Source organism: Larimichthys crocea, chromosome XVIII, assembly GCF_000972845.2.
Source record: "Larimichthys crocea isolate SSNF chromosome XVIII, L_crocea_2.0, whole genome shotgun sequence".
Lineage (NCBI taxonomy): Eukaryota > Metazoa > Chordata > Actinopteri > Sciaenidae > Larimichthys > Larimichthys crocea.
This window is the reverse complement of record NC_040028.1, coordinates 744,301-767,047: the sequence shown is the minus strand read 5'-3', so window position 1 is coordinate 767,047 and position 22,747 is coordinate 744,301. Positions and strand designations below refer to the sequence as shown.

The window sequence follows — 22,747 nt, the reverse complement described above, 5'->3', positions numbered from 1 at the left end:
GGAGAGGGATCACTGCTGGAGCAGCTCTCATGCACAGTGAGTCACACCCTGCTGATCTGTCTGTGAATCTACAGACACACCCAGCACCGACCTCTAACAATAATGAGGATGTGATGGTGCCATAGCAACCGTGTCCATAGACAAATCAAACTACAGGAAATTCTGAGGAGTTGCCAAAAATCTTACCAACAGAGCCTGAAGCGGATGTTCCCGTCTCTAAGGCATGAGCACAGCATAACACAGTCATGTGAACCACCAGTGCCTCAGAGGTTTCCAACAAAGCTCGCATGCATTCCATCACAATGCAAAGTTCTGAGTGTGAAGTCAGGGAGAGATGTGACAAAGCGTGACAAACGTGGGTCACACTTTTTGTGTGGATCAAGCTTTGGATAGGATAGACTTTAATGATGCTGCACCAGGGAAATTCACTTGTCTCTTCAGCTCGTATACACAAGGTTGATAAAAACATAAGTTAGAAATAGAGGAAAGTCATGAAGTCAGGCTGACAGATGTCTTACATGCTGAGAGTAGCAGTCTGTCCCCCACTAACTTGTTCATCGCTAACAAGTATGCTAGGAAGCAAGGAAGGTTAGGCTGTAATCACCTGGGCTCTAACAGGGCAAACATGATTGTGGCCAATATTGTAGGTGATATGACATGGAGGAGCAGCAGTACACTCTTTGATGTGTTGTGTAGTGTCAGTATGCTGTCATACTTTCACTATGAACACACTGGAACAACTAAAAAAGCAACAGTATTTGAAACCTCACTGTTATAAACATGTTTTTACATTTAGTGATGTACACCAACTGTACTGTATGTGTTTGGAGGTCGGAGCAGTCGGACCTGAGGTGGGAGTAGATCAGTCTGTAGAGACTTGGCTTGGGAACTGGAGGGTGGCTGCTTGGACCAAAGTATGGAGGATGAAATGGTAGCTGGAGAGGTGCCAGTTTGGCAAGGTACTGAACCCCTAACTCACTCTACATTTGCATCTCTGTGTGTGTGTGGTTGTATATCAGGACTATGTATGTTTCCCCACCAAAGGATCAATAAAGGATCTATTCTATCAGCATGAAGCGAGCTGTTCATTCATTCTGTGTTTACTCACTGCTTTCTCTCTGACCGTGTAGGTGTAGTGGGGAAACATACCCTCGTGTACATACCATAGTAGTCTTCAGGAAAACAGACTGTGACGTGAAAAAATGCTTTAATTGGAAATTCAGAATTAATCCAACAAACATGATTCTTCATTTACTCCATGCACTACAAAACATGATCATCACATGCATGCATCCATGTATATAAAAACTACTTTCTTCTATATAGACTAGATTAATGGCAGGCAGTGGAAACAGTAGTAGAATGCAGTAGTGGTGTATTAGTATTTCATTTCATTAACAGTGGTGGTTATTGGCAGTTTAAGAGCAGAGGAGAAAAGACCCCCCCCCCCCCCCCCCCCCGTTTCAAGCCAATTTCAAACAATCCATTGAAAGAAATAGTTCTTATTTATATTGATGCAAATTCATGTGTAGATAAACACCTTCACAAGCGTAAAAAAAACTGCCTAAAAGTGGCATTGCAGCATCTTGCGTGAACACGTACATAAAATAGTCTGGGCTGAGAGCTGAAAGGCTGCAGCGAGGCACCAGCTTCTGTACAAGGTGCTCCTGTTTAAGAAAAGATCTTGAATTTGCTGCCATCGAGGGGTGAGATCATGAGCCGCGCTGAGCCCGGAGAGTGAAGAGGCCGCCTGCTGTTTCTCCAGCACACGCTACAGACTCGGAAAATCAGCAGGACACACGCCAACACCAGCAGTATGACTGACGACACACAAAAGAAGAAGAGGGAAAAAAAGGCAGCAGTGAATGAGTGGATCAGCAGCACGGTTTAAAATGGAAATCATTTCAGGGAATGAAGAAAGGCAGCACACTGTTTGATCCTAAATATAACTAAACACTTTTTGAAGAGACTGTGCTGCTGACCTCATTTTGGATTCAGACTGTCCTGATACAACTGAAGTAAATTCCACCGAAACGTTTCATTAAAGTGTGTGTGTGGACTTCATTTGTTCATCTCTGCTATGAAGTCAATCAATCAATCAAATTTTGTTTGTATAGCCCAAAGTCACAAAACACATTTTGCCTCTGAGGGCTTTACAATCTGTACAGGGAGTGACACCCTCTGTCCTTAGACCCTCGGCTCCAGTGTGGAAAAACCCTCTCAGATCAGAAGCCAGATCCCAGTCTGGGTTCTGGAGCTCCACATTTAAGAGCAGGCTTAGGTTAGAGCTTATAGTTAGTGCTGGCTCAGGTCATCCCTTAGTTCTGCGGCTATAGGACTTCCCATGATGCACTTCTCTTCCTCTCTCCCTCTCCATCTGTACACATTCATGTCCCATTAATGCATGTTACTGACTCAGCTTCTTCCTCAGGTTCTCATCACCAAGATCAGCAACTGGCTGAGCCTGCTGGTCCTGATGATGCCTACTACACACATTATATTATTATTATTAGAATCATTACTACTACTGTTAGTCAGATCTCCAAGTTCATAGTTATCATAAATATTATTGTTGCTGTGCATCTCTCTCTCTATCCTTCCTTCTCTCTCTTAGCCTGCTGCAGACATCTGCCCACCATGATCCAGGTCTTTCTTGCTCATGGTGTGAACTGTTGCGTGTCTGTAGATCATTTTATGAAGAGTACGTTGAACTCACTCATAAACACAGAGTTGGTGGTCGGATCAGCTGCGTGATAATGTCTGGCGATGTTTCCGACCAGAGCCACGATCACCACAGGGTAGACTGTCAGGATGTTACGCACCCAGCGGTCCAGAACCCAGTTCTCAACAATGAACCTGCACGTGAGGACAGAACGTCAGCAGTCATGAAGAACACAGAGAGTGATCAGACCTCACGTAACCTCGTCCAATCAGAGCTCACCATCCCAGCACCTCTCCAAACAGGATGCAGAGTGAGGCTGTTGCCGCGGTGTGGCGGTCCACACCCCACAGGTTAAGAACCAATGAGAAGTTGATGAGAGAGGCAATGGAGAGCCACGTGGTGTAAAGAGCCAAGCCGTTCTGCACCTGAACACATCAGCAGCACAAAGATGACATCAATCACAGGGGAGATTTTTGGCAGGTAACGTGTCCACACAAACACACACACAGTACCAGTATCCTGAGACAGATGAGGTCTTTGCGATGGTACGTCTGTAACCAGAGTCCATAGTAATCAGTGGCATAGCAACAGAAGAACAGAGCACTGTAGCTGGAAAACACCATCATGACCACGACAACCAGAGCGGCCACCATCGACCTGAACACACACACAGACAGGAGGACCTTAAACGCATCATATCAACAGGATGAAGGTCGAGTGATTTATTACAAACTTGTGAGATACAGAGCTCATAAAATGAATGTCTGGATTTATCTTTCTCTACAAATGAATATTAATGTTGACTTCATGTGATAATTAAAGCTGATGTTTTTCATCTCGGAGAGTGGAAGCGACTGCAGAAGCAGAAACATGCGTCTATTTGCAGAGAAGAAGAAAAAGGGCAACAAATCCATTTGTAAAATGATAATTGATTATGAAATTTCTCAGGCGCAGTCAAATAACATCCACTGTGTCATAATCAATGACACTTTCTTACCAGCCTTTTTTCTAAACTAATTGAGCACACTATTTATTAGAGCTTGTTGAAAACTGACAAGTGTTTGTCCTCAAACACTCAGCCTGTTAGTGTGTCACACACTCACACGGTCTGCACGGAAACACACTTTGTCTCTGCAGAGAAAAGACATTTGATCCACACCACTCCTTCTACTCGTCTATAATAAATAATATTTACATTCCCCTCCTCTCCTCGTCTCTCTCTCCTCTATACTGACTGGAAATTTGTTTGTCTCATAGCACATTTTACAAAATCAACAAGTTTGTTAGTCAACTTTAATAAATGAATACATTTTTTTTTAGACCGCCTCATTAATATATAACATCAAACAGTTCAGTGTACACAGAGAAAATGTTTTTTAAGGACTAAAGTTCAACTAATATGGACTGAAGCTGAATATTTTATTAGATACAAACATGCTGTGAATGTTTGTTCAATACATTTTGACTTTTGGACTTCATAATATTGAGGAATTATTGGAAATGTTTGGATCACATCCTCCATCAGCTGTGCGCTGACATGGCACTACTAGCTTAAAGTTCATGGAAATCTCTTTTTCAGCAGATATCTTAGTCACTACACAACTGAACTAGCAAAGCAGTTTAGTGTGTAAACTGTTTGTGGTATTTATTCAGTTTGGGAAACTCCACAGTCTCCTTTGAAAAACTTTGACATTTGTTGGCTGGGACTAGACATCATCTCTGTTGCAGGTCGTTACTAAGGCTTGGACTACTTGCTGGAGTAATAAACATGTTCCATTACATATAGGAGTCTACTGCTGTGACTGACCGTTCTCAAGGTATTAAGGTCAGACCCGTGTATTTCCATGGAAACAGAGATCAGCATGGAAACTGTGAGCAAAAAAATGTTTTGAGAGCAAATTGCTCCAAAATATGAATCTTTTTATTATATATTATATTCAATTGCAGTATTACAGTGATGCTTCAGTGCAAGTGCCCCAGTCCTGACCGCATCACTGCTCAGCCTCTCATCTCATTGCTTCATTTTGTAATGCTATTAGGACCTCAGATGAAAGTCAATGTGCTTCCACAGATCTGGGTACATCAGCCTTTAAGACATTCATCAGTCTGATGTGTAAATGACTCTTCATACCTAAACACAAAGCAGTGTACTGTGTGTTAATGTTGACTGCTGCTTCATGCCAGGGTGTTTCTCCCCTCATCCACATTGTCAATAACCTCAACCCACGTTACACTCACACTCCTGCACAATCAAAGGAACAAAAAGAAGCAAAGACATACTCTCTGTCCCACAGCAGCAGCCATATCATGTTCAGCACCATGTTGGACAGCCAGCAGAAATAGAAGCCGAGGGGCAGCAGATACTGAGCCCAGGATCTGTTCAGAGAAAGACAAATATCAGTTTCATCTGCACACGTCATCATATCAGACAGCTTCAATACATGTGAGTAAATATGTACCCTCTGAACACATATGTAGTGATGTACATGACCATCAGGGTGAGCCAGGTATAGATCACACCCCAGATAGAGAAGGTCCAGCCGGCTGGAGTGATGTCGGTCTCATGGCGGGCCGACACATTACCTGTAGAGGAATGGAAGGGACCTGAAAGACAACAGAAACAGCCCGTTCAGCGCTGAGTCATCACTAGCCAGCGCTACGTGTGAGCCATGCCACACTGAACTGGGAAAACTCTTTTCTTCATGATGCTGTCATGTTGAAAGAGGAACACACAAAGTGGAACTTCAAGACGCACAGCTGTATGCTCAACTGGAAGGTATTATTTTATAACATGTTACATCAGCTGGATATTATACATACGTGTTACAGAGTGGGGCAGGTATCTGGAGCTAATTAATCTACTGTGTGCATAAATGAAGTGTACAGAGACTCGATCTGTTCTCACAAAGTTTTTCCTCATTAAAGATCGTGGTGATTCAGATCCTAAAGTAAAAGTACAAGTTCAACAATATAAAGATACTCCATTACAGGTCAAATCTACTGTTGATACTGATGCATCAACATCAGAGCAACATTTTACAGTTGGAGCTGTAAAATAAAGTCAGGCCTCATTGAACCACGGATCAAAGTTAACTACAGCTCTAACACAGAGAATGGGCTCATGTAACAATGACGCAGCTGAGACAGAGAAACACAGAAACATCAAGAGAACTTTCCATTTCCATCGGTCTTCAGTGTCCTCGACGTTTCCCAAATGTTTTGCTTGATTTTGTGAAATGTTTCATGAATTCAGTTCGAAGAGTTCTTAATGAAACAGGAGAAGTCCGTCTGTGGTGGAACTGTGAGAAGTGCGTGGAGTCTGAACGTCTGTGTGATGAGTCACGAGCTGAGAAGTTAACTCTGTTTAACTCGAGTTTATCTGAGAAGTAACGAGTAAGTGCAGCTGACAGGAACACTGCCTGTGTACGGACACACCGTGCAGTACGCAGGTGTTGATGTGGTCTCACAGAGAAAGAAGGAAAACATGCAGCGCTGCCGTCTGTGGATATGATTTGATGCCACACCCTTCGACTGATGGAGGCAGTTTTTCCCTTTTCAGGATGAAGATTTTCCCCTGCAGGAGCACCAGGGGATGCTCCTGATAACACTAACACAACATTAAAATAACATTAATATAACAATACTCTCCATTCTTTGTCTTTGGGATAAAGTTGTTATTCATTCAGACATATAATATATGTCATATTATGTATCTGTAGCTCTTTTCATGACGTCACAGCATCGTAAACTCAATGGTTGAAGTGAGTTTGGGTGGAGGCTTCATACTTTCAACTGCAGCTGCTCACAGTTGGAGAATAATGGCTCATTATTCCAAACTGCAGCTTTTTGCTTTCACTTATGGCGTCTTCTTTTCGTCAGTTCTTCGAATAAAAAAGTTTTCCTGTCGAGTTTGTGTCCACTTTGAGCTGAGCTGTCTAACATGTGAACTGAACACAGCTCGTCATTGTTCCAGTGAACGCAGCTTCGTGACCAGTCTAACACAGTTAACATTCACAGCACTAACTGTGCTGCGTCACATAAACGTGTTGCAGTGTAAATGAGCTGAGCTTTGAGAGAAGCTGCTGGAAGTCTAACAGAACAACATACGAACGTTTAAACAACGTTACCTCTTCCCGCTCCGGCCAAAGCGTTGACGACTAAAACGGCGACAAAGACCGCCGTGCACAAGACAATGACAAAGATTCGCTGCAGACTGTTGTCCTTCATGTTGGCTGACAGTTACTTGTCCCGTGTGTGCGCCGTGTGTCGTCCTGTGCTCTGCTGTGGTTAACTCTGTCCGTCAGACCTCAGAGAGTCCGGGCGGAGACACAAACACAGGCACGGTGACCCAGTGATGCGTTCACGTGCTCGTGTATGTAACTGGATCTGAAGGCAGTAAAAAGGAGTTTTCGTCATTGTGATGAGGTTTGAGGGGTGTTATATGCACATTAAAAGATAAAGCAGCTGGACTTTTAACATTTTTAGAGTTCATACCGGTAATTTAATCTGTGTTGAAGTAATAGTTTTCAATACAAATATCAAATACCAGTGGAGAGCTCTGAGCTAGTCTGTGTTTTTGTAAACTTATTGTAGCCGTTTTCTTTGTTTCTGGACATGCTGGAGGTTCAGATGCATTTATTTACTGTTATTTCGACTGACTTTATTTCAAATAGAAAATATAAAACAGAACCATATATACAGTACTTGACTGAATACTTATTCTATATAATATCTATATATATATATATATCTATATATATATTATATATATATATATATACTATATATTATATAAGTTTAGTTTGTGTTTCAGTTTCAGTGCAGTGTCTGTGGACAGCTGCTGGTTTGTGAACTGTTTGGGAAATAGAAGAGATAGAGCGATAGAGCCAGAAGTGACCATATTTGGACAGAGTCACGACAGCTGGTGGATACTGGTTTCAATGCAGGAACAGAATCTGGATTCATATTTGATCAGCCATTGTTGACTGAGACCATAAGGGCATGAGGAAGCTGTTCAGTGAGGTCATAAATCAATGAGGCAAGTAGTGTCTGATAAGAGAGAAATGTTTTTTATCCATACGAGAGACAAAAAGTTATAACATCCTGATATTAGTATCTTCTGCTGCTTTGGTCGACTTTTTCTTGTAGTACCCAACTTTAATAAATTGTAATACTAAATTGCTGCTCTTGCAGAATCCATGGGCAATCAGCAGGGTTCCCGCTTACTGGATGGATCTGATGGAGAAAAACCTGAAGCATGACGGTGTAGTTAGGATTTCTTTCTATGTGAGCTTCCAGTCTTTGCTCAGAGGGGAACACAGCTGCCTTGGGAAGACAGCAGTCTATGGAGAGCCACTGTAAGAGCTCATGTTCAGATTCAAACACTTCACATCATCTCACACAGAGCTCCGATCAAACATACATTTTGCATAAATCTTCACTCCAAGTAGTGATGACAGCGTGATTACACCTGACTGCCTCAAACACTTACTGCTCCACATTCAAATCAAACCATCCAATCAGCCAATAACACTTTGCTGTAATTACCTTCTTTTATTAATATGTTTCCATCTTGTTCGGGAGCCTCTGGGGAGGTTTGCTATCACTCAGCTGACAAATGAAGTGATCCTCAAACTACTTGTGTAGTTGTACTTTGTGCTCTATGCTTGGCAAGTGCAATGTAAATAAAATGTATCATTATTATTTATTCATATCAGAATTTTATGAACTCTTGCTGAAGTCCAGTTGGATTATGAACTGTCAGTGACTCTTATCAGCTCATCACACCATAATTTAGCTCCTTGTCTTGTAATATTAAGCGAGTCTTTAATGATGCTGATCACACACATTGTGAGCAACCACTACAAATGTATTACATTACATTACATTACATTGCATTTAGCAGACGCTTTTATCCAAAGCGACTTACAGAGGAGGACATAAGCTGACAAAGGTGTAAAGGAGCACAGAGTAGTTGTTAGTTTTGTTAGGCAGGGAAGCATTCTCGAAAGAGAAAGTTTTTTTTAAAGGTAGAAAGGGATGTTGCTGTTCTAGTAGCCGTTGGTAGGTCATTCCACCATTTGGGGACGACCACAGAGAAGAGTTTAGAGTGACCTCGCTTTGCGAGAGGCGAGGGTACAACTAGACGGTTTGTATGAGCGGAGCGTAACGCCCTGGTCGGGACGTGAGCCTTTAGTAAGACGCTGAGATAGGCAGGGGCAGATCCTGTGTCAGGGATAGAAAGCCTGTCTTGGACATCATAAGATTTTCTAGGACATGTAACCTTTTCTATTATTTTACATTAAAGATAAATTAGTCAGCTGCTTTCCAGGGTTTCCAGGATGTGTGGGAAATGAGCTAAATGCTGTGTAGACTTCGTGGTAATTGTTGCTGCCTGCAGTCATTTGAAGTGTTGTTGTTATCGTTGTATTAAGCATTAAGTGTGTCACTTTCTGAAAAGATCCTAATAATCCTGCACAATTTCCTGCCAAGATGAGAAAGCGTGATAAACACAAACACACAGCATAAACTGTCATCTGCTGCTGACACACTAACAAAGCACCAGCACCACTCTCTCCTCCGCTCCTTTCTCTTCGCTCTACGAATGAATCTTTCTCCTGCTGAACTGACAAAACTCCGAAGAGCAGACAAACCATCAGAGCCTCCATGTCAGGATCATTCTTGCATCCACATGAAACTAATGCAGTTAACACGACACTCTTTGATTCCATTAACTAGAAAAGCTGCTGTATCTAACATCTGCTGCTCCAACCTTTTAAAGAACGCTTTAATGACATGCCATGAGACCTATCGCAGAGGCTGTTTTCAAAAGCCTTCAGCAGTCCACTTAGCAAGTGATCAATTACAGGCCCAACATTTCAACACTTTCTGCATGCCAATAATTGATTAGATATTCTCCAGTGTAGATCTCATCCACACTACAGACACTACTGAGACTGCATTTGTCCATTTGTTATGGCTACTCTTGCTTTCAAAAAAAGGGTAAAAAAACATCAGAGTAGTTTGTGAGGAGGAGGTCTACGACTCACTAAATAATAAGCACTCACGGATTTATTTACAAAAACCCTTCAAACAATAAGCAAAAGAAAAAAATAATTTAGTGGTTGATAAACTATTTCACTCCTCACTCCCTTCACTCCTTCAACAAAAAAAACAGACAAAGAAAAGCAGCTGTCCTCACTCCCTAATCACAGGACGAGGGACCTGAGCAGCAAAAAACTATTATAATAAATAATAGTTCATCTACAATAGTCATCATTATCCTTAGCATTTCCAAAATACAAAGAATCAATAGGCTCCAACAATGAGTTTCCTTTAAATGCAGACTGTGGTAACATCTCACATCTCGTAGCGTGTGTTAAACACATTCTGTCTAAGTGTAAACCAGCCTTTCTGAATTTGCTCAAATCCCATTTCATATTCATAGACTGATTTGTTCAGCTTTAGTCTGACCCATACTGGATCTGTGAGACCAACAGTGACATGTGAGAGTTTTTAGACAGTCTAGTGGACAGATGAAGCGTCTTCAAACATGTCCTGAGCATTTCTGCATATATCTGTAAAGACGTAATGATCTAGTGTAGATCATATCTATATCTCATATCTGTCCTGGAAATGTTTCGTTTATTGGATATCTTAAAATGTAGTAAATTTCCCCAGTGTCTGTCTTATCTAAAGTTAAAACCTTTACCAACAATGAACCTTTAGATGAATCACAACGACAGAATCTTGGTTGGAAAGACTGTCATCCCTCTGTTGTACCAGTGTTATCCTGTAAAAACAAATAATTGAAGGAAAAACACAGTTTGAGGTTTCTTATAAAAACTTGATTCAGTTTCTATTATTTGGGTTGATTCGTTGTTGTATTTGTTTGATTTGCCTCCTTACTGCTTTAGAGTGTACTGTTTCACTGATGTTATATTTATCGTCTTTGCTTAATACTGTGACTTCAAATCAAGAAAAAAGCTTGAGACACATATTCCTGAATTCAGAAGCCACTCCTCAATGATTTACAGTTGAATTATTTTCTCCTGAGTGAAAATTCTAACATTATCTGTTTTTGGATGGAAAGAGGCATAGCTCTGTCTATCTGTGTGTCTCTCTCTCTCAACAGCAAGTTGTGGTGGAAGAAATAAATTAAAAACAGCTGTGGAATGAGGAACTATTTTACACTAGGAGCAGCCACAAGTATTTCACCCATCTGTTGTCAGTTTTAGAGAAGGTTAAATAAGAGTCCAGAAATGTGTGGAAACACACTAGCTGTGTGTGTAAATAAGCTCATTGTTTCTCCTAATGATTTATCATGGTAAGTGATTCAGAACCATCGGGATCACACTGTTAGAGTTCTGCTGGGACACTTACAGTCTGTCATCTGGCGTTTACACACTTGGTAATATGATAAATCCATTGCTGGCTTCAGTCTGTATATGAGATCTGTCGACTATAACAAAGAATTGATCTGTACACCATATGATGTACAGTCAGCAGGCCAATCTTCACTGTGTGAGATGTGACCACAATTATACAAACATTCCTGAAATGAACCAACACTGTCAACAGAATGTAAAGAGGTAACCTAACCTGCTAACCTATTCATCTGGCTCACACTATGCAGTGATAGTGTGTAGCTGTAGCATTCAGTCTGCCTTCAGTGCAACATGAGGACGAACAGGAGAGAAACGGGTGGAGACACAGAGCTCTTAGCTCTTCGTACTACTGCTGCAAAGTTGAATTTCGACTTAGGTATTAATATTGGTGAAAGAAAAAAGTGAAAGAAATCAGCATCATAAGTTAGTTATTTTTTTGATCTGTTTATTACAATCAAATCACAGCAGAATCTATTTATTCCTGGTTCACTCTGCTGTAACGTTAGTGACTAATCTCATATAAACAGTGTCAGTGTCTTCACACAGAAATCAGTCACATGACCACGTTCCAGCTGTTGAACAAAGGCTAGTTTACTTCAAGAGTCACTGTAACAACACAGGTCGACTTTATCAAACGATACATCCACTAAATCTAAAAGTGACAAAAGTGTGTGTGTGTGTTTGTTAAGAGGCCTGAGGTTGGCAGTCTTGAGTGTCTGTGCTGCTGTTTTCATAGTCTTTGTGCAGGTCCAGTGGTCCATACAGGCTCTCCAGTACAGCCAGTACTCTGCTCTGGACTGAATCCACCTGCTCTACTGGGCAGTATTCATCTAGACTTGACCTGAAAACACACATTAACAAACACATTCATACATACACTACAACCTTTCTGACTTCACATATCAAATGGACCTTCCTCAGTCCCGCCCCTGTTCACTCTGTGCCAAACCTCAGTCCATGTTCTCCTTTCCCATAGACGTGTTTTGTGCTAGCTCGTTGTGTTAGAAAGATAAAAGCGACCTTTACATGTATAAACAGTCACATCTTAAGCTGTTTGGCAAATTTTTCATAGTGAAGTCTGCTGCTTATTCCAAAAATGATGTTCCGTACAAATGTGGCACCATTTGAAAGATTTATTGCCAGCTAGCATTGTTACAACAAAGAAATACTGTACAAACACAAACGTCCTTACTTTTCGTGCATAGTTTATATGCTATGCATAGTTTATTGCTTTTATCTTTGAAAGCAACATTACATAGAAGCTCTCGTTTTGGCACCTCGGGAACACTGACACTAACACTCCCCTGGTGCTCTGATCTCACAGTCCAGGCAGCAAGGCTAACAAACTGAGCTAACATTAGCTAACAGCAGCTGCAGTTTGCAGCAGTTTACTTTACGGTCAGTCAGGAAACTCTGAAGATTTGAGTTTGAGTTGATGCAGAGCAGCCAGAGGACAAAAAGTAACATTTCAAAGAGTTCTGACCGAGGCTTGCTCAACTGTTATTGGAACATAGAACAAAACGTAGCGGGACCTCAGAGGGGCCATCTTTAAATGTGTGTGGCTGTATTGTTTACCTGGACATAGTAACCAGTGTAGGTTTAGGCAGAACCTTCAGAAAAAGCTGTACAGCTGAGATGAGTCTGTCGATCTCGTCATCAGTGCTGATGTGGTGAGGCAGCTCAGCAGAGTCACAGGTTAACCCAGCCTGATGCACCTGAGAGAGAACAGATGGAGGGAGGAGGAGGAGGAGGAGGAGGAGGAGGGTTGCAGCAGAAAGGATGAAACTCAATTTAGTATTTACTAATTTATGCCCTTTACTTTGAAAGGCACCTTCTCATCTTACCATTTCATAATCAGGGCACGCATTTCTCGACTTCAAACTGGAAACCAGTCGAGCTAATGAAGCCATGCTGAAAGGAGAAAGAAAACACAGGTAGGTAGGTGTAATTATAACATTAACATTAGAACCCATCTGATCACTGGCTGTGTACTATCCCCATTGATAAGAAGAAATCCGTGGAATTCCCTTCTAAAGCTTACATTAACTTCATGCTACTTGGTTCTCTGTACTGTTACAGAGAAATGGACCCACAGAGGTTTTACCCAGGGTTGCTGGCCCAGCGTGTAACCGTCTCCAGCCCGTCATCCTCCAGCAAATCAGCGAATGCTGTTTCCAGGTCTTCTAACTGATGTACACGACGATCCACACACTCATCAAGCTCCTCCTGGACACACACATACAAAAATATGTAATGTTAAATCATTCCAAACATGACCAATGGACAACAAACCTAGAGAAACCCCAGGGATTGGAGACGGTTCTGTTTAGATGGAATTCTTTAAACTTTACTTGATGAGTATCTGCTGTTCATACAAGCAACAACTCACTCACTCCAATGATCGCTCTTGTGACGCAATAATTACATGCTGACATGTGCACATACTGTAAGTATACAGCAGTCACAGAGTTTCTAGTCATGCTCTGTGTTTGTAGTCGTTGGTTTCAAAACGTCTTAAAGAACAAAATGTCTGACCTCATCAGCATCAGGCCCAGGCCCTCTGAAGTTGTAGAGCTCCTTGAGGATGGCGTACTCTTCCTTGACACAGAGACAACACAGAGCTGAGGTCAGCTGAAGGAAAACATGTTTCAATTAAACTACAGAGGGATCCTTCTGTAGTTTTCATTCACTGAACTCTAGCTCGTAATTGGTCAGTTTTATTGGTTTTGCATGTAGACTGGATTTCATTGCATCTCTGACATGAGGACGTGATGGGTGATGTCTTAGGTAAGTAAGAAGTGAGGTGCCATGAAGTACTAGATGTCCGTGGCATGAATTATATGTGAAGATAAACTCACACCATGTCCCATCTTTAACAAAAACGGCTGCTTTAAGTTTGCGAGCACCAGTTTTCCACCTTTACCACTGAAGCACACAGTATTTCTTCTGACACAAATACACTCAGCATTGGAGAAGGAAAAGCAGGGATTGAATTAAGTGCAGCAGACCTTGAGAAGATCGCTGCCCAAGGCATGGCCTGACCACCCAGTCAGACCAGCCGGACCAAACGCCACCACAAGAGGTGTGATCAATTAAACTGAATGGATTGATTGACTGAATTGAGAAGGGAAGAGAGCTAAGGCTATTCCACTACCCAGGCTACTTCTGGCTAATGTCCAGTCACAGGAAAATGAAATGGATGAAGTAAAATCCAGGCTAACGCAGTAACTGGAAGTAGAGAAGTGGACCGTGTTCCATGCTGTTGGGTAAGAAGAGGGGAGGGGAGGCAGACTTATTGTTAAGATATTGCTCCTTCACACACTGCCGCTTGCTCTCTGTGCATTTAAATCCAAAAGGACGCACTATCAACACATCCATGTGGGTCAACCTGTTTTTCTCTGATGATGCTACACTGTAAACAACAAATCTGTTTCCACTGTGATGTAGTACAAACTGAAAGCCTAAAAAGGCATCATCATTATTTTTATTATATTGATCTGTTTTATATTATTTTTTTAGGTCCAATCAGTAATTTCATGGTGATATAAACAGCTGATCAAACTGAAAATATTTTCCATGAGTGTGTATTGAAACAATATTATGAGAGGTACACAACTGTATTAATGAGGTGGTCTAACAACTCGATAAAATATAGTCAATAAGTTAATAATATTCATTTAATTGAATTCAGATGTATTACTTTATTAAAGTTGACTTTCAGTGGACTTATTCCTATTTGTTTACATGTTTTATATTTTCAGGATGTGACAATGTGCAGGTGGCGGAGTGATATTTGTAGTGATGAGTCAGCTGTGCTGTCATGCTGATTTGAGCACTTTCTAAATGTCTAGTTGACCATTCAGATTGCGTTGTAGGAACTACTTGTTGTAGAACTTTACAGTACTTTGCTGAACATGATCAAGCACAGCCTTGCTCAAGGACACTGTGGCATGTATAGCGGAGGAGCTTGGATATCAGAAAATGTCTTAAAGACCTGCCCATCTCTCTGAGGTTGGCACTGTACACACTTCCAGAAGTGTGTTTTAGATTTTTGTGGCAGCCGCTCTTTTGTTTCTATCTGAATGAAAGATTTTCCTTTAAAAGCCCCATGGACTCCTTCCTGTCTGGATATGATGGATTTCCTGTTGGAACAGAACAGGGATGGTTCCACACAGTGGTATAATGGTAATTTCCTGTTTTTCAGAAAGTAGAAAGTGGTTCCTAATCAATGTTAATAATTAATATGTTAATTGATAAGTGTAAAAAAATATTCTATTATTTAATTTCATGATATAATTATGGTTTAAGCAGAGTAGGCAATCAGAACTCAAACATGAGTGCAGTGTATGAGTGTGTTACCTCTGTGTATAACTCCTTGAAGGGATTTTTGCATGAGAAGAAATCCAAATCAACGTCCAGGATGTATGGCTCTGTCTCACTGAGAAAAGGAGATATTCTCTGAACAACATAACTGGTGGATCCTTCATCATCAGCGTCATCATCCCCTAAGCTTGTCCCATTGCCGCCCTCTGCTGGTCGCAGTGTGTCGGTGTGTCTTAAGAAAGGCTCGGAGCAGCTGGCTCCCCCGGCGCCCTCGTCCTCTGTACGGGCTCGCTTGGCAAACCATCTCTCTGTAGCCGCTCCGGTTTGCTTTCCTGAAAGGTCACATGAGACAATGTGAGATGGAAGTTTGTCCATCATTGAACTGAGTTATAAAGCAGAATACAATAAACATCAAAGCAACAAATAAAAGACAAAAATAGCAGTAAATATAGTGATAAATAACTGATGGAGTGATTTACTGCTCTTCCTGCTTTGACCACATTAAACTTCATTTTTAAGCCTCAAGTTAGCTGCAGCTGAACATTAAAGTTTGTGGGTTGTGTTATGAAGGGATCACTTCAAGGCCAGTATGCACAGAGAGGATTTTTACAGTGACGAATAGCTTTCAATATTCAAAGACCACACACTGACGGTAACAGTGATGGTTTGAAAAAGGCTTAGCAAATGTTGTATGAGGTAGGAAATGTATTGGCTTTTCAAATTAGAAAAAGCGAGTGTGATTATTTTCTATTCTCCCATGTTTTGCAGAAAGCTAGTCATTTTTAAGCATGCCTTTCACACTGGAGCCCGCATTCACCAGCTAATTTTTCTTGGTGATCAGAGTGAGTGCCTTAAAAGCATTACACATTGCAATTTTGCAGCTCTGGACCCAATGACACTGCCACAATGTTTTGGCACTGAGAGAGGAATCAATCACTTGAGTGCTGGTGGTAGTGATAGCAGTCAACAGTGGCTGAACAAAGGGCATAAACAAACAAATCTGACAAGTTTGAATGAAACAAACCTGATGGAACAAAGGCCGCATTACAAGCACAAAGCTCTTTCATGGAGCTGCCAATAATGACAGCGTAACCTAACAGCATAGCACTTATTTGTAGGAGACATCACCAATAACTGAAATAGTTTTTCACTTTGGAGAATGCTGTAAAGAATATGGACACATTTGGATTTTACATTCAGAGTGGCTTTTGTTTTTGAATTGTTATTCAATCACTGGTCACTTAACCGATTAGACAACTGTCAGAAACCTCCTGCCCTATTTGCTCTGTGCTCAAGTTGACCGAAACTAGTTCAGAACCAAGCGGAAACCTCTTTGACTGTGAAGTGAAGCGTATGCAGAAGTGCAAAAAGCTGCATTTCCTCAAATGTCCACTCAAGGCTGGCTCCAGAATTAGGGTTAGGGGGTTGGGGTTAGAACTTCACAGCAGAAATAAACATGTTTACAGCCTGGTACAAAAAACAGTTTTGGTCTCTGTAGCTAATTTCCCCGTTCATGACAACTGTACTGAGGGTGAATTTATATACAGTGGTATGAAAAAGTTTGGGCACCCCTGATCGTTTTCAGGATTTTCCTTTATAAATCATTGGTTGTTCGGATCAGCAATTTCAGTTAAATATATCATATAGCAGACAAACACAGTGATATTTGAGAAGTGAAATGAAGTTTATAGAATTAACAGAAAGTGTGCAATAATTACTTAAACAAAAGTGGACAGGTGCATAAATTTGGGCACCCCAACAGAAAAATTACATCAATATTTCGTAGATCCTCCTTTTGCAGAAATAACAGCCTCTAAACGCTTCCTATAGCTTCAAATGAGGGTCTGGAGTGTGGTTGAAGGTATTTTTGACCATTCTTCTTTACAAAACATCTCCAGTTCAGTCAGGTTTGATGGCTTTAGAGCATGGACAGCCCGCTTTAAATCACACCACAGATGTTCAATAATGTTCAGGTCTGGGGACTGAGATGGCCATTCCAGAACGTTGTAGTTGTTCCTCTGCATGAATGCCTTTGTAGAGTTTGAGCAGTGTTTGGGGTCGTTGTCTTGTTGAAGTATCCAGCCCCGGCGCAACTTCAACTTTGTCACTGATTCTTGAACATTGTTGGCAAGAATCTGCTGATACTGACTGGAATCCATGCGACCTTCAACTCTTACAAGATTGCCAGTACCTGCACTGGCCACACAGCCCCACAGCATGATGGAACCGCCACCAAATTTTACTGTGGGTAGCAAGTGTTTGTCTTGGAATGCTGTGTTCTTCTTCCGCCATGCATACCGCCACTTGTAATGTCCAAATAACTCAATTTTACATTCATCAGTCCACAGGACCTTATTCCAAAAGGAAGCTGGCTTGTCCAAATGTGCTTTAGCATACCTCAAGCGACTCTGTTTGTGGCATGTGCGTAGAAAAGGCTTCCGCCGCATTACTCTCCCATACAGCATCTCCTTGTGCAAAGTGCGCTGAATAGTTGAACGATGCACAGTGACACCTTCTGCAGCAAGATCATGTTGTTGGTCTTTGGAGCTGGTCTGTGGGTTGAGTTTGACCGTTCTCACCATCCTTCGCCTCTGCTTCTCTGAGATTTTTCTTGGCCTGCCACTCCGGGCCTTAACTAGGACTGTGCCTGTGGTCTTCCATTTCCTCACTATGTTCCTCACAGTGGAAACTGACAGCTTAAATCTCTGAGCCAGCTTTTTGTATCCTTCCCCTAAACCATGATGTTGGACAATCTTTGTTTTCAGGTAATTTGAGAGTTGTTTTGAGGCTCCCATGGTGCCACTCCTCAGAGAAGATGCAAAAGGGAGAACAACTTGCTACTGGCCACCTGAAATACCCTTTCTCACGATTGGCTTCACCTGTGTATGTAGGTCAAGGGTCAGTGAGCTTACCAAACAAACTTTGTGTTCCAATAATTAGTGCTAAAGGTACTCAAATCAATAAAACAACAAGGGTGCCCAAATTTATGCACCTGTCCACTTTTGTTTAAGTAATTATTGCACACTTTCTGTTAAGCCTATAAACTTCATTTCACTTCTCAAATATCACTGTGTTTGTCTGCTATATGATATATTTAACTGAAATTGCTGATCCGAACAACCAATGATTTATAAAGGAAAATCCTGAAAACGATCAGGGGTGCCCAAACTTTTTCATACCACTGTACAACTCACCTGTTCACATTATATTAAGGCTTGAAGTTATGCAGGTTTAAGATCTCTGTTGAAAAGACTGAATTTTTAAGATGGTTAAAAGTGACATATATGTAATATGTCTACTGTTAGCAGAACCCTAGTAACGGGACTCAGTAAGGGTCAATTGGCAAACACTGTTCTTAAGCAGTCAATCCATTCGCCCTCACTGACTAAAGCACACACCTGAAGGTGACCTGCGACCTGCTTTGACAGGGCTGACTTTGACCACGTTCAGTCTGAGAGGTTTAGAGTTCTCCAGCTGCTCCTCAGAAACATACAAACCATCACTGAGGAAGTAATTATCTCTGCTGGTCACCCTGCACAGAAACAAAAAGACAGAAAGAAGAAATGGAGCTCACGATGAACCAAAGAAAAACAAAAACAAGAAATCAGTAATACACGCACACATGCCCTGCACATCCACTTAGTGAGATGTCAGTCAAACACAGTCCTAGTCCAACAGAAGCTTTCATGAAAGACATACACTTCATACAGCAGCTATGTGTGTGTGTGTGTGTGTGTGTGTGTGTGTATCCTACCTGATGGTGGTGGTGGATGCATCTCTTCCTACAGACATCCTGTGCTCTCCCTCTGTGATCTGCTGGGCCCAGTATGGATGCAGCCATGCCACACAGGAGACATGGCCAGCATACACCATGGGCATGATCCAGTTTTCTATACTCAACTCACTAAAAATAAATAAACACATAAATATGCAGTGATTGATCTGAGCACACACACGCACACTGGCTGGATGGCAGCGTACATCTGCTGCTGGTGATTCACAACAAACACATTTCCTCACTTCATGGTTCTGCTATCTAGACTCATGGCTGGCCACCTTAATCTGAAATCAATATCAGCATTAAATCATTAGATTTCCTTCAGTAACTACGCATATATGTTTACAGATGATCTAACCTCACAGTGCGCCACAGATGATCACAGTGAGTAACAGTTATTTAACATATTCACTTGTTAGGAAATTGATGTAGAGCAACGCAGGCTGGACTGGGCTGCTTGTTTGGACGGAGGGTTGGATCATTTGTTGATTTGTTGTTAAAATAGCGCCCTGCAAAGCACAGTCTGCGGGAATCCGTAATGTACTGAACACACAGACGTGACTTAAATGAATTCATTTGCAGATTCATAATGTCCTTTTCGATAGATGTGTTGGGTACTCCAGCATTAAACAGAAATGTCTCTGAGAGGCAGCATCTGCTCTGTCATAACTATTACATTACTGACATCACGTCGTGTACCACCCTGTGTTTACACCTCCATTTATTCACTTTATTTGATTGTCAGAAACATTTTAGCCAACGTGATGCCAGATTAAGAATCAGTTCAATTCAATCTAATTTATGTGTCACATATAATCACAGAAGAACAATTATAGTCAAATGTATGTCTGTGAGCTCTGACTGTACATTCTATGACTAAATAAGTAATGATACTAGTATAATAACAATAACAACAATTATTATAATAACAATGGCAATGTGGACTAAATAGTCCTCACAGTGTGCTCATTTAGATTCTATTAGCCTGAGGGTAGAAGCTCTTCCTGCCTCTCAGTGCTGCTCTGTTGTATCCTGAACCTTCTTCCATGTTGCAGCAGGGAGGAAAGCCCGTTATCTGGCTGTTTGGCCTCCTTAATGATTCTCCCAGCCTTATTTTTGCAGCATCTGGTAGAAATATATTTAAGGCAGGGTAGAGGACCACCTAATGAAGCACCTGTTTGCAGAGGCCTCGCAGTCTTGTTCGGTGCTGTTTCCATAGCAGACAGTGATGTTTCCTGTCAGGACGCTCTCCATGGTGCAGGAGTAGTAGATTTTTTTTTCCTCAAGCGTCTGAGGTGAAATGGTCTCTGCCTTGCCTTTCTCAACACAGTCAGTATACCAATCACAGGACTTGGGTGCAGTGCCTAATTGTTTTTTCACAGTACCTAAGCTGAATGAAGAGAAAGAAAGTCTGTCCTGTAGTCATCTGCTCTCTGACTGAGGTTAAATTACATATTACCTGAGGCTGACAGGCGAGTGTCCATCCAGAAAGTTTAGAAGAAGTCAAATGGACTCCAGTTTTTGTGTGTTAAGATATTTTTATTTGATGTCTGAACATTAAACGTTGTTGTGACAGGCCTAACCAACCCTTCACTCTTATGCACTGAGTTGTGCCCTTATCCAACAATGTTTGCACTGCTGTGCATAAACATGGCTCTACATAAACATATGGAAATTCAGGCCATTATTCCAACATGACACAGAGGTATGTGACAACATGGCCGCATCCTGTTCACAGAATCCTCGGCTAAGACAAATACAAGCCACAGCTTTGTTAATCCACAACCCCAGCCCTCTGAACCACACTGAAATAAGCAGGAACATCGTTTACCTGAAGAGTTTCTCCTTATCGAAGACAGTGTCCGCAGACATGTTGACGGGGATGAGCAGGTCGGGATGGGAGTCTAAATGAATCATCTTTATGTTCTTCAGCGGGAGGTGTCTCGATGCTATGGCACGATAAATATGACACACCACCTGGGACAGATACAATAAAGCAAGCATTTTTTTTATCTCTTTGACTGACCCCAAATTATGCCACCAAGTCACGGTGCACCACGATCAATCACAGAACTGAGCACGGTCAAAGATGTGTTCTGCTCCAGAGATAGCTGGCATAAATCTGAGCTGAGATTACAGGAGGTGCAGGCTGATTTAACAAACCCAACAACTGGAGGACAAGTCTGGATGAACAGATACAGACCAGATGTGAAGCTGATTCTGATCATTTGCATAAATCTGGATCTGTTTTGTGAGAGGAACCACCTCAGCCAGTACATGGGGTGGGTTCTAACAAGCGTGCTGCAGCCTGCAGGTCTGATGGACAGCAGAGACAGAAATGAGACGTGACCGTGGACTAATACTGTCCACAGAATATGAACACTGCCTCAATAAGAGAGACAGAAAGCTGAAGAGAAATACATTCTAACTGAAAATGAAAATGATCAGGTGCACTTCATGAGAATACATCAGAATGCTGACACACACATGTTGTCCTGGAGACAACATCATGACAGTAATGTGTGAGTATGTTCAGGCTGTGCTGCTCACGTCATGGTGGTCCTCCACCACCCACACCGGCAGCTCCGTGTAGACCCTCTTCAGCGGCGCGGAACTCATTGTAACTCCGCACGTGAGAAATGACGGTATTCTTAAAGTGGGCTCGCGCTAATTCACGTCACGTTCTCGTGGGTTCTTCTTCAGCACACACACACACACACACACACACATTTTCAACACGCTGCTCCTCACAGTGTGTGATATTTACACCGAACCGGACCAGCTGACACCGAGCCGGCCACCGGAAATGACACTAGGCATTGTTTTTGTGTCCGGATAGAAACACGAGTCAGGATAAAGGTTCTTAGTGATGATGCGTAAAACCCATAGAAAAGTGTGGACATTAAATTAAAAACTTCTGTTTGTTCAGTTTGGCAGCCTGAGAAGCATCATGTGAGATAAATGGTTCACTGTAAAAACACACTGTAATACCGGGTAGCAACCACTGTGGCTGTGAAATGAAGCGTCAGGCTGCAGTTCCTCGAACGGCCACTTGAGGCAGGCTACAAAACATAAGTGTTACATAAAGGTTTCTCTGCTGCCCCCAGGTGGCAGGATGACAATGAATAATTCAGTTCAGTTCAATTCAATTTTATTTATATAGCACCATACCATAACAAAAGTTATCTCATGACACTTTTCATACAGAGCAGGAGCCCGTTGCACAAAACTAGGATAAGGGATTAAGCCGGGATATCTTGGCTATCCTGGCTCAACTTATCCGTGATCCGGTTGCACAAAAGCAGGATAGAGGGCAGCAGGATATGTTATGGTATAAGTTACCATGGAGATTTATTCTGTGGAGCTAGCCTGCTCCAGACCAGGCTAAGTTTCAGGATCTATTTAATCTCATCCCTTATCTCAGTCAGCAGTCACCAAAAACCAATAGTTATCCCACTGCCCACTACACATTGTTATCACATAACTAGACCCACTGATCATTATTTAAACGTTTGTGATCATTACTTTCAATCATTTTGGATAAATGAGACTGAGAATAAAGTCATAAATTTACAAGAATAAATTCATAATATTGTA

The 22,747-nt window shown here is 41.7% G+C and overlaps 2 protein-coding genes across 2 annotated transcripts; both read right to left on the bottom strand.

Annotated features, from left to right (window-relative positions):
* Positions 1 to 1,188: 1,188 nt before the first annotated feature.
* LOC104934800 (hypothetical protein) lies at positions 1,189 to 7,062 on the bottom strand. Its single transcript, XM_010750546.3, has 7 exons — positions 6,790 to 7,062; positions 5,122 to 5,266; positions 4,943 to 5,038; positions 3,175 to 3,319; positions 2,942 to 3,087; positions 2,717 to 2,856; positions 1,189 to 1,820 (listed from the first exon to the last, which is right to left on the bottom strand). The coding sequence occupies exons 1-7, from the start codon at positions 6,887 to 6,889 to the stop codon at positions 1,672 to 1,674; spliced, it is 921 nt and encodes a 306-aa protein (XP_010748848.3). The 5' UTR covers positions 6,890 to 7,062; the 3' UTR covers positions 1,189 to 1,671.
* A 4,418-nt stretch (positions 7,063 to 11,480) lies between these two features.
* On the bottom strand, positions 11,481 to 22,005 carry cxviiih5orf22 (chromosome XVIII C5orf22 homolog). The gene is made up of 10 exons (XM_010750545.3): positions 21,701 to 22,005; positions 20,982 to 21,127; positions 19,127 to 19,276; positions 18,771 to 18,904; positions 15,409 to 15,704; positions 13,585 to 13,647; positions 13,154 to 13,275; positions 12,894 to 12,960; positions 12,625 to 12,764; positions 11,481 to 11,890 (listed from the first exon to the last, which is right to left on the bottom strand). The coding sequence occupies exons 1-10, from the start codon at positions 21,767 to 21,769 to the stop codon at positions 11,734 to 11,736; spliced, it is 1,344 nt and encodes a 447-aa protein (XP_010748847.1). The 5' UTR covers positions 21,770 to 22,005; the 3' UTR covers positions 11,481 to 11,733.
* Between the last annotated feature and the right edge of the window lie 742 nt (positions 22,006 to 22,747).

Coding starts and splice junctions, on each gene's coding strand:
- cxviiih5orf22 (XM_010750545.3), bottom strand. CDS start 21,769: ATGAGTTCCGCGCCGCTGAAGAGGGTCTACACGGAGCTGCCGGTGTGG. Junction 15,705..18,770: donor AGGTCGCAGGTCACCTTCAG/GTGTGTGCTTTA, acceptor GTGACCTTTCAG/GAAAGCAAACCGGAGCGGCT. Junction 11,891..12,624: donor ACACTGGTTACTATGTCCAG/GTAAACAATACA, acceptor GTGTGTTTTCAG/GTCAAGTCTAGATGAATACT.
- LOC104934800 (XM_010750546.3), bottom strand. CDS start 6,889: ATGAAGGACAACAGTCTGCAGCGAATCTTTGTCATTGTCTTGTGCACG. Junction 5,039..5,121: donor ACTACATATGTGTTCAGAGG/GTACATATTTAC, acceptor TTCTCTGAACAG/ATCCTGGGCTCAGTATCTGC. Junction 3,320..4,942: donor CTGCTGCTGTGGGACAGAGA/GTATGTCTTTGC, acceptor GTGTGTGTTCAG/GTCGATGGTGGCCGCTCTGG.